Source organism: Ictidomys tridecemlineatus, chromosome 2 (genome assembly GCF_052094955.1).
Source record: "Ictidomys tridecemlineatus isolate mIctTri1 chromosome 2, mIctTri1.hap1, whole genome shotgun sequence".
Taxonomy (NCBI): Eukaryota; Metazoa; Chordata; class Mammalia; order Rodentia; family Sciuridae; genus Ictidomys; species Ictidomys tridecemlineatus.
In genome coordinates this window covers 9674755-9688434 of record NC_135478.1, presented here as the reverse complement: position 1 = coordinate 9688434, position 13680 = coordinate 9674755, and the positions used below count along the sequence as shown (strand labels likewise).

The 13680-nt window shown below is 50.6% G+C and overlaps 2 protein-coding genes across 4 annotated transcripts; both read right to left on the bottom strand.

Moving 5' to 3' along the window:
* Positions 1-118: 118 nt before the first annotated feature.
* On the bottom strand, positions 119-6232 carry Rad23a (RAD23 nucleotide excision repair protein A). 3 transcript variants are annotated; one of them, XM_005336218.5, is made up of 9 exons: positions 6050-6229; positions 4774-4935; positions 4453-4634; positions 4261-4316; positions 4010-4137; positions 3677-3755; positions 3449-3582; positions 939-1103; positions 119-855 (listed from the first exon to the last, which is right to left on the bottom strand). In XM_005336218.5, the coding sequence occupies exons 1-9, from the start codon at positions 6119-6121 to the stop codon at positions 742-744; spliced, it is 1092 nt and encodes a 363-aa protein (XP_005336275.2). In that variant the 5' UTR covers positions 6122-6229; the 3' UTR covers positions 119-741. The 3 variants fall into 3 exon arrangements, with proteins under 3 accessions (XP_005336275.2, XP_005336276.2, XP_013218790.2); XM_005336219.3 differs by having other exon boundaries at positions 3449-3579; XM_013363336.4 differs by having other exon boundaries at positions 776-855; positions 1004-1103; positions 6050-6232.
* A 2295-nt stretch (positions 6233-8527) lies between these two features.
* On the bottom strand, positions 8528-12924 carry Calr (calreticulin). The gene is made up of 9 exons (XM_005336216.4): positions 12741-12924; positions 12284-12385; positions 11882-12085; positions 11303-11397; positions 10992-11201; positions 10790-10903; positions 10463-10606; positions 9391-9483; positions 8528-9302 (listed from the first exon to the last, which is right to left on the bottom strand). The coding sequence occupies exons 1-9, from the start codon at positions 12829-12831 to the stop codon at positions 9099-9101; spliced, it is 1257 nt and encodes a 418-aa protein (XP_005336273.1). The 5' UTR covers positions 12832-12924; the 3' UTR covers positions 8528-9098.
* Positions 12925-13680: the final 756 nt, after the last annotated feature.

The window sequence follows — 13680 nt, the reverse complement described above, 5'->3', positions numbered from 1 at the left end:
GGAGCTCACAGGCCCCTCTCCCCTTGTTGGCATTTCTGCATCTCCTGTGCCCAGCTAGCTCCCAGACCCAGGCAAGCTGGCCTGGGAGGCCCCAGCAGGCAAGGACCATTGTTAGGGCTGGTTTTTAAAACTTTATTCACTTCAAAACCTTTATCAGAGACACAGTTCTGTTCTGAGGTGGGGGTGGCCTTGGCCTCCAGGGCTGTTAGCTCTTCTGCAGGCTGGAGGCCAAGGCCAGACTGGGAAGGGGGCCTTGGGCCTCTCGGGGCTTACCCCAGATGGAAAGATTTAGGCCACTCCAATAGAGGATCAAAGTTTGGGGCTCCAGCTTCCCCTCATCCTGGAAGAGGGAGGGGTGGGAGGGTCCTCAGGGGCGCTTCGCGGGATGGGGAAGCAAGCAGCCGCCTCTCCATCTGGCTGCAGGGAGCTGGGACAGAGGCCAAGAGGGGCCCATCTGTCGCCTCCTGGTCCTGCCAGCAACTTTTGAGCAGGCTGGGCAGAAAAGGAGGATGGGGACAGCTGTCTGGCCTGGGTCTTCTTAGACCAAGATGGGAATGAGGGCCACTTTAGGAGGGTGGGAAGCTAGGCTTTGTTTTTTGTTTTTCTGGGTTTTTTTTTGCAAGGTTTTTGATTTTTTTCCACTTCTTAAATAAACATGAATATATATATACTTTTTTCTTTTATAAAACTTTTGTGGAGGTGGGGTGGGGTGGGGACGGTGGGCGGCCTGGCCTCCCAGCATCACTCGTCATCAAAGTTCTGACTCAGGAGAAAGTTGGCAGCCAAGTTCTCGTTTTTTTCACATGCGAAGTAGGCCTGGATCACCAGACTCTCTGGGAAGCCCAGGGCCTTCAACTGTGGGAAGATGGGCAGGGGTGAGCAGGTATATGTGTGGGGGCTGCCCACCAGTGAGGTCACCCCCCAGCCAGGCCTCTTACCCTCTCTATAGCTTCCTTCTCCTGCGGCGTCACCTGGATATAGTTCATCTGTGGGGCCTCCTCGCCTATGGCACCCACCTCCCCCTCCACGTCTGAGATGTCTGCCAGCTCACCAGGGGGTTCATTCAACATCTGGATGAACTGCTCCTGGTGTCTGCTGATTTGCTGTAGAAGAGGGCGGAGGAGAGATGGTGATCCATGTCTCTTGTCCCTTCTCCCCAGGTCCCCAACACAGTTTTTGCTTTTCCATTCATTCAGCAAACACTCAGAGGTTGTCTATTTCTTCTAAACACAATATAATAGAAAGAAGCCCTCTCTGTCCTGGTGGGATGAGGTACCATAAGCAAGCAAATAAAAGACCAGACAACTGCAGACATGGGGCTAATTGAGGGAGCCAGGCAGGGTGGTACAAGCCCTTAATCCCAGCCTCTTGGGAGACTAGGGCAGGAGGACTAAAGTATAAGGCCAGTGCCAGGTGCAGTGGCACATACCTATAATCCCAGGAGGCTGAGGTAGGAGGATCACAAGTTCAAAGCCAGCCTTAGCAATTTAGCCAGGCCTAAGCAACTTAGCGAGACCCTGTCTCTAATAAATAAAAATACAAAAAGGGCTGGGGATGTGGCTCAGTGGTTGAGTATTCCCTGGGTTCATTCCTCAGTACCAAAAATAAATAAATATCAAATAAAGTACAAGGCCAGTCTTGGCAACTTAGACCCTGTCTCAAAATAAAAAGGGCTGGGGATGTAGCTCAGTGGTTTAAAAAAAAAAAAAAGCGACTGAGGGCCAGATGGAAGGGGCTTGTGGTTTGTGGCATGGGAATAAGAGTCCCTCTAGATAAAAGAAGCAACAGGTACAAAAATCCTCAGGTATGAAAATTGGGCATGTCTCAGAAACATAATACCCAAATGGCAAGAACAAGCAGACAAGAAAGGGAAGGGGGAAGAAGAAAAGGAAGGGTGAAGAAGCAAGACATGAGATCAGAGGAAGGCTGGGGCCAGGCACTTTATTTCAGTGCAATGGGAAGTCGTAGTGGTAACAGTTAAACAGGAAAAATGTGATCTGGGTAACTTTTTTTTTTTTTTGCAGTGCTGAGAATCCAACCCAAGACCTAAAACATGCCAGGCAAGCGCTCTACCGTTAAGCTACAGCTCAGCCCCTATGTACATTTTAAATTTATCTCATCTGAGTATTAAGAATCTGGAGATTCTGATGCATCTCTACGTTTGTATATATCTAACAATTTCCGCATTTAGGAAAAAAGTGCTTTTTCAGGAATAGGGCTTTTAGTGAACAATGGATCAGAAGGACTATATGGAAGTAAGAGGCCTTAAAGCTGGGAGTGGTGATCCTGATTCCCAGTGAATCAGGAGGCTGAGGCAGGGGGATCCCAAGCTTGAAGTCAGCCTCTGCAACTTAATACCAAAACCGTATCTTAAAATGAAAAAATAAAAGGTGATGGGAATATAGCTTAGTGGTAGAGTACCTCTGATTCAATCTCCAGTACCTTGAAAAAAAAAAAAGAAAAAGAAAAAGAAACAAAGACCTCAGAGGAGGCTGTCAAGGTGTCAGGTGGGCCAGACATGGTGGCACACGCCTGTAATCCCAACAGCCCAGGAGGCTGAGGCAGGAGCATCACGAGTTCAAAGCCAGCCTCAGCAATGGCAAGGTACTAAGCAACTCAGTGAGACCCTGTCTCTAAATAAAATGCAAAATAGGGCTGGGGATGTGGCTCAGTGGTGGAGTGCAAGTTCAATCCCCAGTACACACACACACACACACACACACACAAAAGGTTTCAGGGAGGAGATGAGGAAATGAGGCAGCCATAGAGGCAGGGGCTGGGCTAGATGGAGGAGTAGGGCTCATCCCCAGCAAATTCACAGAGCTAGGGAATTGGGCAACCCAAGCACAGACAAGAAAGTCTGTTCTTGAATATCTAAAGTCTACAAAGTACTTTCATTGAGATGTGAAGTCAGTAATCGATGAAAGTAGTATTCAGGGAGATCTGGGTTTGTTATGTAGGCTGAAGGGTCACCACCCAGTAAGACCCTAGGATGGTAACAGGAGGACTGAGCACAGATTAAGAACACAGGGGAGAGGAAGAACCAGCACAAAGGACTAAGTAGTAGGGGGAGAAGCAATAGACTGTGTCCTGGGTCAGGAGAGGTAGATACTTCCTCAAGGACCCAAAAGAACTTGCTATATTCCTCCAGGCCAGAGACTGGGCCCAGGACCTGGACAAGCATCCTCTAGCTGCATGACCCCAAGCACACAAGCTGCTCTACACTTCTTCTGTCCTCTTTAGTAGGGTGCAGGGTGATGTGAATGCACCCATACCTCAAAGAGTAGTCAGGAGAATTAAATGCAACTAGGTACCTCAACAGATCCCAGAGAAGGGGGTGGGGCCTATGCTTAGCTCTCTGCTTTCTCCTTCAAACGATGGGTTGTGGGACCCCCAGGAAAGGGGAAATGGTACCTGCTATGGCTCCCTCTGCCCCCGGGGGCCACACCTGCAAAAGTTGAGGGTTCTCCTGGCCCAGCTGCTGGAGCAGGGCGGGCAGCAAGGCTGGGTTCTGCTGAATCACCTGCCGCATGTTCTGAAACTGGGGCTGGTCCCGCAGGAACTCCAGAGGGTTCTCTCCTGCTGACAGCAGAAAAGGGTGTAGTGAGATACCTACTCAGGGCTGGAAATGTGTGGATAGCTCACACCCCACATGCATACTTCCCAGTTCACTCACCTGCTTCTGTGGCTGGCTGCTCAGACACCTGGCTCTCCTGGATAGAACCATGTTCTGGCTCAGGGCTCCCCGGAATTCCCTGTCAGGGATCCAGTTTAGTTCTCATGCACAGACCACCCATTGCTTCCCTCCTGCATGCCCAGCCTAGCACCAAACAGGTGAGGCCTCAGCCCTGCCCTCCAACAGCCCACCCATCACTCATGTCCAGCCTCCTGGGGGAAGTCTTCTGTGGTACAATCATACCCAGAGGGGGCAGGATTGGGTTCCCCGACTACTGATAAAGGCGATGAGGCCTGTAGCCTCCCTTGAAGTGGGGAAGGGGGAGCACCTCACCGTGAGCAGATACTCCACAGCTCGGTGGGGGTTGTTGTAGCTGGCTCTCAAGGCAGCCACGACCCGTTCCCGCTCATAGCCCATGGACATGATCTCTGTCAACATCGTCTCATATTCAGAGCCGGTTACTGTGGAAGGAGAAGCAGGACCTGGGTCACCAAGGACAGGGAAAAGCATCTCCCAGGCCCTCCCAAGGCCCAGCAGATGGCTGGGGCACCCAGTTGCCTCTGCCCTGGGGACCACCCACCCACCTAGCGTGGACGCCGCGTCTTCCTCTCGCCCGCTGCTACCTGAAGAGGGAACAGAGCTGCAAATTCAAGAGAGAGAAATCGGACCCTGTCTTCTGGTGGCTCCCCCTCCCCCCAGGGGCACGGGATTCCGTGTGTGGCGCTGAAAAGTGCCTGAGAACAGGGCCCAAGGCGGGGCTGTTGCCCCTGTCTTACCCTGACACAGACTCTGGGGACGTCATGGGGGCTGACTCCTCCGATGGGCTCTTGTCCTCTCTGGTGGTAGGTGGGGGATGGGACATGCCTGAGGCAGGCGCTGGTGGGAAGGGTATGGAGGACTCTGGGACAGCAGTGGGTGAGACCTCTGGGGGTGCTGAGGTACCCTGACCAGCTTTGGCCTGCAGTAGCAAGAAAAGAAAAGGTGTCAGCAGCTGCATAAAGCCTTAACATCCCAGCCCATCTTTGCCCCACCCTGTTCATGGCTAATCTCTCCTAGGCACACAGGCTCTTCAACAGCTCCCCAGCTAATCTACCCACCTTGGTCACCATGACAACCACAAAGTTCTTCTCATCAATGCGGTAGTCCCTGATGGGGACATCATCACTCAGGATTTTGCCAGCATAGATGAGTTTCTGTCCAGCCACTGGGAAAGCATCACGGCCCTTCTCAGCTTCTATTTTCTCCTTCAGCACCTTCACCTGCAAGGGAGAGGCGAACAGTCATTGCAAACCCTGAGATTCTCTCTTCGCTCTGGCTGAGGGAGAAGATGTAAGCCCTAACAGCAGAGAGGTTTCATACCCAAACATGCTAAGATTTGAATTCACTCAATCATCCATTTAACAGCACTTACTGAATACCTATTATGTGCTAGGTAGTATTTTAGACACTGAGGCTGTTTCAAACAAAACTCAACAGAAGTTCCTGCTTTCCCAGTGAGGACATTAATGTAAGCAAAACATATTTCAGGTGACATAAAATATTCCACATTTTGAACATTCCGCAGTAACAGTGGTCAATACTCACTAAGGGGATTTTAAATTGTTAGAACTATTTGTAAATGTACATGTATTGTACTTTTTAAGCCTCATAAAGAATTTATGAAGTGAAAACCATGGGTCTCTTTACATTTGAGGAAACTGAGGCATAGAGAAATTAAGTAACTTTCCAAAAGTCAACATACTTGAGCTGATTAGGAAAAAAAAAAAATAGTTTCTTTTACTACGAAAAATGGACAAGTGTTGAGGGTGTAGCATAGCCTGGGTTCCATCCCAGCACCACCAAGAACAACTTCAATGTCTCTGACTCTCTCACGTGGTAATGGTGCAAAACAGTGCCAAATACAGTCAGACACTCGTTTTTGAACAGAGTAAACGGCCAACAAACACGGACCACCGAAACTGTTAAGAGACCATTTATTGTCATTATCATCAGTCGGCATCTTTTAGTCATTATTGGCAGATCCTCTCGTCGATGACCCAAGGAGACACCTGCAAAGCTGGCAGCGCGGAGCGCCGGTCCCGGACAGCGCAGCGGGGCTGGGAACCCGAGCTCCTAGTTCCCGCCCCCCGCGAGGGCGCTGACACCGGAGCGGTGGGGCCTAGCCCCAGACGGGCTCAGGGGCAGCGACAGAGCCGCCGAGTGCCGGGCCGAGGCCCAGCTGGGGATCCGGGAAGTCCGACAGGCAGGGGCCGGGGTGGACAAGGACGGCCCGCGCCGTCCTCTCCGCCCCTCCCGTTGGATCCCGGCCTCCCCGCCCCCACCCTATCCCCGGCACCCGTCGCTCCCGCCCCTGGGCTCCGGCCCGGCCCGCACCGTCTCGTCAGGCTCCATGCGGATCTTGAAGGTCTGCTGCTGCAGCGTTTTAAGAGTGATGGTGACGGCCATGGCGGGGCCCGAGAGACGCGGCGGCCCCGGAATCCTCACACAACATGCAACTCACGCCGCCGCCATCTTACTGCCCAGCCGCGCCAAGCGCCAAGCGCTTCCGGGGCAGGCGGTGCGCGCGCAGACCACCACTGCACGTGACCTGCGCGCGCCCCTCAGCCCTCCAGAGCATGCGCATCCGTTCTCATTTAGGCCAGGCATGCGCAGATTAAACTCTACCTTAAGGGTGGAAGTTTTTTTTTGCTCAGTGCTCTCACCGGTCAAATGACTTCCTGAATGACGCCATGCCCGTTAACGGTGACGTCATGTGGCTGCAAAATGGCTCTCGTGCCCCAAATTTCACCCCAAATGTTTCTTTGTTGATAAATTTAACTGTTTTAATGTACTTGTTATAACATTTTTTTTTTCGGTTTTTTGGGGTACTAGGGAATTCAACTCGGGTGATTTACCACGGAGCTGCATCTGCAGCCTTTTTAAAAATTTTTGAGACAGGGTCTTAATTTGCTTAGGGCCTCACTAAGTTGCTGAGCCTGGCCTTGAACCTGTGATCCTCCTGCCTTAGTGGAGTTGAAATATTTGTATTTCTTCCCTAAAAATCTTTGTTCACGCTGTCCCCGACCCGAGTGAGTTTTATTCTCGTCTACCCACCATAGCAGGAAGCTTCTAAAGCTCTAAAAATGAGGTACTCGATGTTGTAAGGTTCTTATAATCGCCAATAGAAAAAAAATTTATTTGTAAAGAGCAGCGTCAGACATTTTGTGCCCCAATTCACTAATTCTTTGAGGGATATCAGATTTTTTTTTAAATTCAGAGTGAGAGAGAGAATTTTTTAATATTTATTTTTCAGTTTTCCGGGGACACAACATCTTTGTTGGTATGTGGTGCTGAGGATAAACTCAGGCCGCACGCATGCCAGGCGGCGGCACTACCGCTTGAGCCACATCCCCAGCCCCAAACATCAATCTTTTTTTTTTTTTTTGGTGGTACTGGGGATTGAACCCAGGGCCTTGTGATGTGAGGCAAGTACTCTACCAACTGAGCTATATCCCCAGCCCAGATATCAGATTTTTTGAATGACCCAGAGTCACAGTCTCTCCCACTCCTCCTCTGCCTACTACATTCATCCACCATCCTGGGACAGTGCTAAGTACTTGATGAAGGTGTCAACTTTCAAGGCCTCCTCATTGAAAACAGAATGCTTCCCTTCATAAACTTTCCCTGGATACACCAATGCTGAGGATTCCCAAGAGGTTCTAGGAGGGACCAAAGGACCCCAAAGGGAATGGAAGCATGAGAGGCCAGTCCAAGGGCATGAAAAATGGCTGAGTCTTTAAGTGGTGGCTCACACCTGTAATCCCAGCAGCTTGGGAAGTTGAAGTAGGATTGAGAATTAAAGCCAGCTTCCTCAATTTAACAATACCCTCTCTCTAATAAAATATCAAAAGGGGCTGGGGAAGTGGCTCTATTATTAAGTACCTCTGGGGTTCAATTGCCAGTACCCCCCCAAAAAAATGGCTGGGTTACTATTAGAGAATTAGGTGGTTGTGAGACTGGGGCTTGACCTCCCATTTAGTAGGTGGAGTATTGAGGGGTGGAGTTCAGCTGGAGACAGGGAGGCCAGAGGCTGTGGCAACATCCCAGTGTCATAACTGTTCCCTATTTCTGCCAGATCAAATATTCACCCAAGCAAAGCACCAGGCAGCCACCACCTGGCACCTCACCCAAGTCTAACTCCTGCCACTTCCACTGGATTCTAAGCCTAGACTCCTCAACCAGTTGGTCAAGCTCAGATAAGGGCCAAGGAGACAACTACTTATGTATCATTCCTTCAACAAGGAACCCAGATTCCTCCACCCACTGGAGTTGAAGCTATGGCCTCAGGGGTCCCAACAGAGGGTGGTGCAGACCCTCCTGTTATCTCTTTATCAACTCAATCTTGCTCCCTCCCATGGGGACATTCTTTCAGATCCCAACTTGGCCCTTAAGACTATGGGTCCTAGGGCAAGTTACATACCATGTCTGAACTAGTATGTAAATACGTTCAAAATTGTTCCATCACCCATATTGATGAGCAACAAATACATATAGCTCTGAAAATGTACCATTTACAACATGGGGGTCACATCCCTGCTGTACCTGACTGACTTCTTGTCAACCCAACACTGGAACCAACACTCACCGGTTTGGTGCAGGGTTAATGTGCAGTTTGAATAGTGGCAGTCCTTCTCCCATTGGTTTGGGAGATATAGAGTACATGAGTCCTGTCATCTTGTGGAACACTCAGTTCTTTGCAGCTGAAAAATGAGTCTTGTTCAGAAGCTGCTCCCCCACCCCTTGAAAAAAAAAGGCCAACCTAGGTTTCCTGGAGTCCATCTCCATCCTCCCCCACAAGGAAAACACAGGGGAGAGACACAAAACTTAATTTAATAGAAATTTTGTTTGTAGTTCTTACATTCTCAGTGTGTGCCGAGCTGGAACCCACTGCCCCACCCAGAAGTGGCCCAGTCCTGGAGGCAGGGGAGAAAAAGGGGGGGGGGCAGGAAGAGCCCCAGTCTTCCTCAGTGCTGGGGAGCTGGAGATGCCGCCCCTTTCTCCTGCCCCCCTCTGGTCTCCAGGAAGGAGAGCAGATGGAATCTCAAGCCTAGGGCTTCTCCACACCCTCACCCCCAGGGTTGGAGAGTAGTAGCTAAGGGACCAGGAACAAAGGGGACAGAAAAAGGGAAAGTTGTTGATTGAGAAAATGAGAGGGGTGGTGAGGACTGAAGGAGAATTGAAGACAAAAACACCAGTAAAAAAAAAAAAAAAAAAAAAAAAAAAAAAAAAGGCGGGGGAAATAACCAAAATCCACCCCAACTCTGAACCCGCCTGGAAAAAAATGAAAGTTCTTGAGTCTCATAGAGACATTATTTGGCGTGGCCAGCTCTGCAGTGGGAGCGTCCAGGCCTCAGTCCAGCCCTGGAGGTGGTTGGTGTGGCCTCTACAGCTCATCCTTGGCCTGGCCAGTGGCATCTTCCTCCTCATCTTCCTCTTTATCCTCCTCATCCTCCTCATCCTCATCTTTGTCCTCCTCGTCCTCCTTGTCTTCTCCATCCTCCTCTTCCTCCTTACGCTTCTTTTCCTCCTCTTCCTCTTGAAGCCTCTGCTCCTCATCCTGTTTGTCTTTCATCTGTTTTTCTGCATCCTGCATGGACAGACCATACCCCTCAGCACCTGATCCCTTGCCTGCTAGCCCTGCCTGCCCCCAAATCAGAACAAGGACCCAGGCCCACCTTTGTGACACCCCATGTCTCATTGCCAAACTGTTCTGCATAGTCCTCATCATTGGTGATGAGGAAGTTATCAAAGATGGTCCCAGACTTGACCTGGAGAATGAATAGAAGAAGAGAGTCAGAATTGACACCCACAGTGTTCCACCTGTGTTCCTATAACCACTACACATTGTTACAATCAATACATTTATTGAAAAGGACTTGAAAGTTGTTAATGTAGGAACATAAATTCAAAGCCAACCTCAGCAAAAGCGAGGCACTAAACAATTCAGTGAGACCCCGTTTCTAGATAAAATACAAAATAAGGCTGGAATCAGTGGTCAAATACTCTGATTTCATTCCCTGGTACCCAGAAAAATTTTAAAAAACTTGAAAAGACTGTGGGGGCCCACTGCCTGGATTCAAATCTCCATTCTGACATTTTATGCCATGTGACCTCAGGCTGCTGAATTCAATTTTCTGCACTTCACTTTCTTCACTGGTTGAACTGGGGACTCACTCCCTTGTTCAGGAATTTTTTAGTGATCTAGTATGCCAGGAATTGTTCCAAGTAACTTTTTTCAACTATTTTTTTCTTTTTGGTAGTGTTAGGGATGGAACCCATGGCTTCATGCATACCTGGCAACTGCTCTACCACTGAGCTGTGCCCACCTCCCGGACCTCAGTGTTTTTTCTTTGCACTACTAGGGAATCAAACTCAAGGTCTAGCATGTCTTGCCCATGCTAGGCAAGCACTCTAACCACTCCAGCCCCTCCATTTTCCTCTCTGCAGTGCTACGAGGGAACCCAAGGCCCTGTGCACACTAGACAAGTGCTCTACCATCTTGGCTACTCCTGCAGCTCTCCCAGCTAATTTTGTGTTGTCTATATTTTATAAATTAATTTACATTAGTACTTGATTAAATACTTGGTACATAATAAGTGGACCCTTATTGATGTTGTGAGGACTCCCTCAAGTCAGATCAGGAAATACTTCAGAAAATGTACCATTTCTAGGTCAGATTTGCCTGGCACTGAATCCTGTGCCTGTCCATTTCCTTTAGGTCTCCATTTGAGGTCCTTTGTGTCTTACCTGCCAGAGATCTAGGCCCAGCACAGCAAAGTTATCATAAGCATAGATATTGGCATCAGGGGAGTATTCAGGGTTGTCGATTTCTGGGTGGATCCATATGCCCTTGTAATCTGGGTTGTCAATCTGGCGTGGCTTCCACTCACCCTGCAACAGAAGGGAATCAAAGTGAGCAGAGGTGGGTGCATGACCCACTGTGACCTGTAGCTCTGCTCAGAGTCAGGTTGACCTTGCTTTTGTGTTTCTGTGGCACAGGGGATGGAACCCTGGCCTTGTACATGCTAGGCAAGAACTCTACCACTAAACTGTACCCCCAAACACCAAACTCACCTTGTACTCAGGGTTCTGAATCACTGGTGGTTCCCACTCTCCATCCATTTCTTCATCCCAGTCCTCAGGCTTCTTAGCATCAGGGTCAGGGATGTGCTCAGGTTTGTCCCAGTCCTGGACGTACACAAGGAAGTCAGAGTGGACCCAAGTGTCCCCTACATGCTATGCAGTGGTGGTGGAAAGCCCCTGCCCAAACACCAACCTCAGGTTTGGAGTCTGTGGGGTCATCAATCTTGGCACGCTCATCCCAGTCTTCTGGCTTGGAAGCATCAGGATCCTTTATCTTCTTGGGAGGCAAGAAGTCCCAATCATCCTCCAAGGAGCCTGATTCCACGGGGCTGTTGTCAATCTTCACCTCGTAGGTGTTGTCGGGCCGTACGATCAGTGTATAGAGGTGTGTGAATTCATCATCCTGAAGAGGATAGATGCTGAGTGGCCCCACCTACCAGGCTGGCCTCCTGCTTCCCAGATAGTCACTTAGCACCACCCCCAGGGACACACCCCCAGGCACACCTTGCACCGGATGTCCTTGTTGATCAGCATGTTCTTGCCCTTGTAATTGAAAATGACATGAACCTTCTTCGTGCCTGGGCCACAAATGTCTGGGCCTAGATGGGATTGAGTGAAAGTCACAGGCTGCCCTTGCTGGGCACACAAAAACAATTCTTAAACTCAAGACAAAAGATGTCAATGTTAAAAGGCTGAAAAAATGAGGTTCAAATCCTGATTCTGTCATTAAGGGGCTATGGCAAGTGTCTTAAGTAAAACAAAAACAGAAAAGCAAAACTCTTAAAATTCATTATCCTCATTTGTGAAATCAGGACATTCCTAGGTATGATCATACAAATTTGTCTAGATCTGCAATCATAACACAGGAAGACACTACCTGTCACCTTTAGCTATCCCAGGCTCTCCCCGCCCTGACCTCTAGCTACCCCTCCAAAGAAAAAAAAAAAAAAAAACTCCTGATTACTTAAGTGCTTTCTATGGTCTTATGAATTCTTCTGGGTTAGGAGGAATCCAAGGAGCTTCATTCATTCTCCACTTTCCAACTGAGAGGACAGTGATCAGCACCTGGGTGGGGCCCCTCACCGAACATGATGTTGTATTCTGAATCTCCATGCATGTCTGTCTGGTCCAAATTATCAGGAAACAGCTTCACGTAGCCACCCCCACAATCAATGTTCTGCTCATGCTTCACAGTGAACTGCACCACCAGCGTCTGGCCCTTGTTGCTGAAAGGTTCAAATCTGGCCGACAGGGCATAAAAGCGGGCATCCTGGCTGGTCTGCAGCCCTGATATGGGATGGAAGTGTAATTACTGTTGAGCTCCAACCCAGGGAAACTAGACCTCCCATGACACAGACGACTCTCCCCAACCTTCCTTCCTCCACCTGCCCAACTCCTGGGGGATGCCCGGGTTGGGTGCGTACTGACTACAGCTTCCGCCAAAAAAGTCCTCCTGGATCCCAGCACCCACTCCCTGGCTCTTACCTTTATCCTTCTCCTGGTCACCGTAGAACTTGCCGGAACTAAGGACGAATTTGCCAAAATCTGACTTGTGTTTGGATTCGATCCAGCGGGAGGTCCACTCGTCTAGGGGGTCAGAGGAGTAGATCAGTGCGGTAGTGCTGACCACCCCCACCAACACCTGCTTGAAGCCAAAAGCAGTTGGGGGGCAGGAAAGGAGATTCCTGCCTCTTCCCACCCCAACCTCCAGTTTGACAACTCTGGAGACCCAGAGATCCTGGGACGAACCCTAACTCCCACCGCGGGAGGCCGCTGCATCTTCCACGTTCCCCAGGGACGCAGAAGAGGAATCGCCCGCGGCTATAGTCTCCAGGGACCTCTATGTTGGCCCTCTGAGCGGTAATTAAAGGCGACAAGGCAGATCTGGGCTGGGGGACAGGCCGCATCGTCGAGGCGGCCTCGAGGACGGACCAGGCGTTACCTCCGTCCAGAAACTGCTCCTTGAAGTACACGGAGGGTGCGGCGGCGACCAGGCCGAGGAAGCCGAGCAGTATCGGCACAGGTAGCAGCATGGCGGGCCGAGGGGGCGGCGGCGCGCGGGCCCTTTAAAACGATCCTCCAGCAGCGGCTCTGCAGTACGGACGGACGCAGTCGCCGGCTGCGCGATTATATATCCGCCCGCCTCTCAAGTCAACCTGACTCTGACTTTGGGCCCGCCCCCACACCTTGTCATTGGTCTACAACCACAACCGTCCCTTTTCATTTGACCCTTGTCGGGTCAGCATGTTAGGCTGTGCCTCAGAACGCAGGGATCCCAGATGGCCGATTTCTATTGGTTGCACTACCGGCCAATGAGGGTTGACCACGCGTTGTGGGGGACGCCCACCGACGGGGTGGGGGCCGCTAGCCCCTCGAGCCGGGTCATGTGACCAGGTCTCAGCCCAAACCCGCCCTCTCTCGCGCGCGTCGCTCGCATCTGGGCGTTTAAAGAACCCGCGCGAGCGTTGTTGCCGGGCGGAGTGGGGATCCTGTCCCAGCTTCCTCCGTTCCCTCTCCTCTGCGTGGAAGGGTGGAAAGTGATTTCCCAGCCACTTTCTGTCCTGTATTTGGGGAACCCCCCGCCCGGACGCGATCTTTCAGCCCAGGTTGGTGCACGGGGCACCATAGTTCAAGGACTGGGGCTTCACTATATCCCGGTGTTACAGCCTTGCGAGTAGCTGGGGAGGGTGCCAACTGTCTCCTACCCACTATTCTCTGGCAATCTGTCACACTGCTGCTGTGTGCCCTAGGGCAAGTTACTTAGCCTTTCTGAAATCACCAAAGCTCCTCAGAGACCAGGAGGGGCGACTCAGTTGCTATCCCGCAGAAAAGCTTTCCGTGGAGTCCAGGGACAGAAAAGAGGAACCACAGAAGACTCAAAT

Bases quoted from the DNA above. Each gene is read 5' to 3' on its own strand.
- Rad23a (XM_005336218.5), bottom strand. From the start codon at position 6,121: ATGGCCGTCACCATCACTCTTAAAACGCTGCAGCAGCAGACCTTCAAG. The intron at 4,138-4,260 runs GTGGGTGGGTGG...CTCCTTCCACAG, and splicing joins AGACGCGGCGTCCACGCTAG to TAACCGGCTCTGAATATGAG. The intron at 856-938 runs GTAAGAGGCCTG...ATCTTCCCACAG, and splicing joins AGAAGGAAGCTATAGAGAGG to TTGAAGGCCCTGGGCTTCCC.
- Calr (XM_005336216.4), bottom strand. From the start codon at position 12,831: ATGCTGCTACCTGTGCCGATACTGCTCGGCTTCCTCGGCCTGGTCGCC. The intron at 11,202-11,302 runs GTGTGCCTGGGG...TATCCTCTTCAG, and splicing joins ACAAGGACATCCGGTGCAAG to GATGATGAATTCACACACCT. The intron at 10,607-10,789 runs GTGAGTTTGGTG...CTTCTGTTGCAG, and splicing joins TTCAGAACCCTGAGTACAAG to GGTGAGTGGAAGCCACGCCA.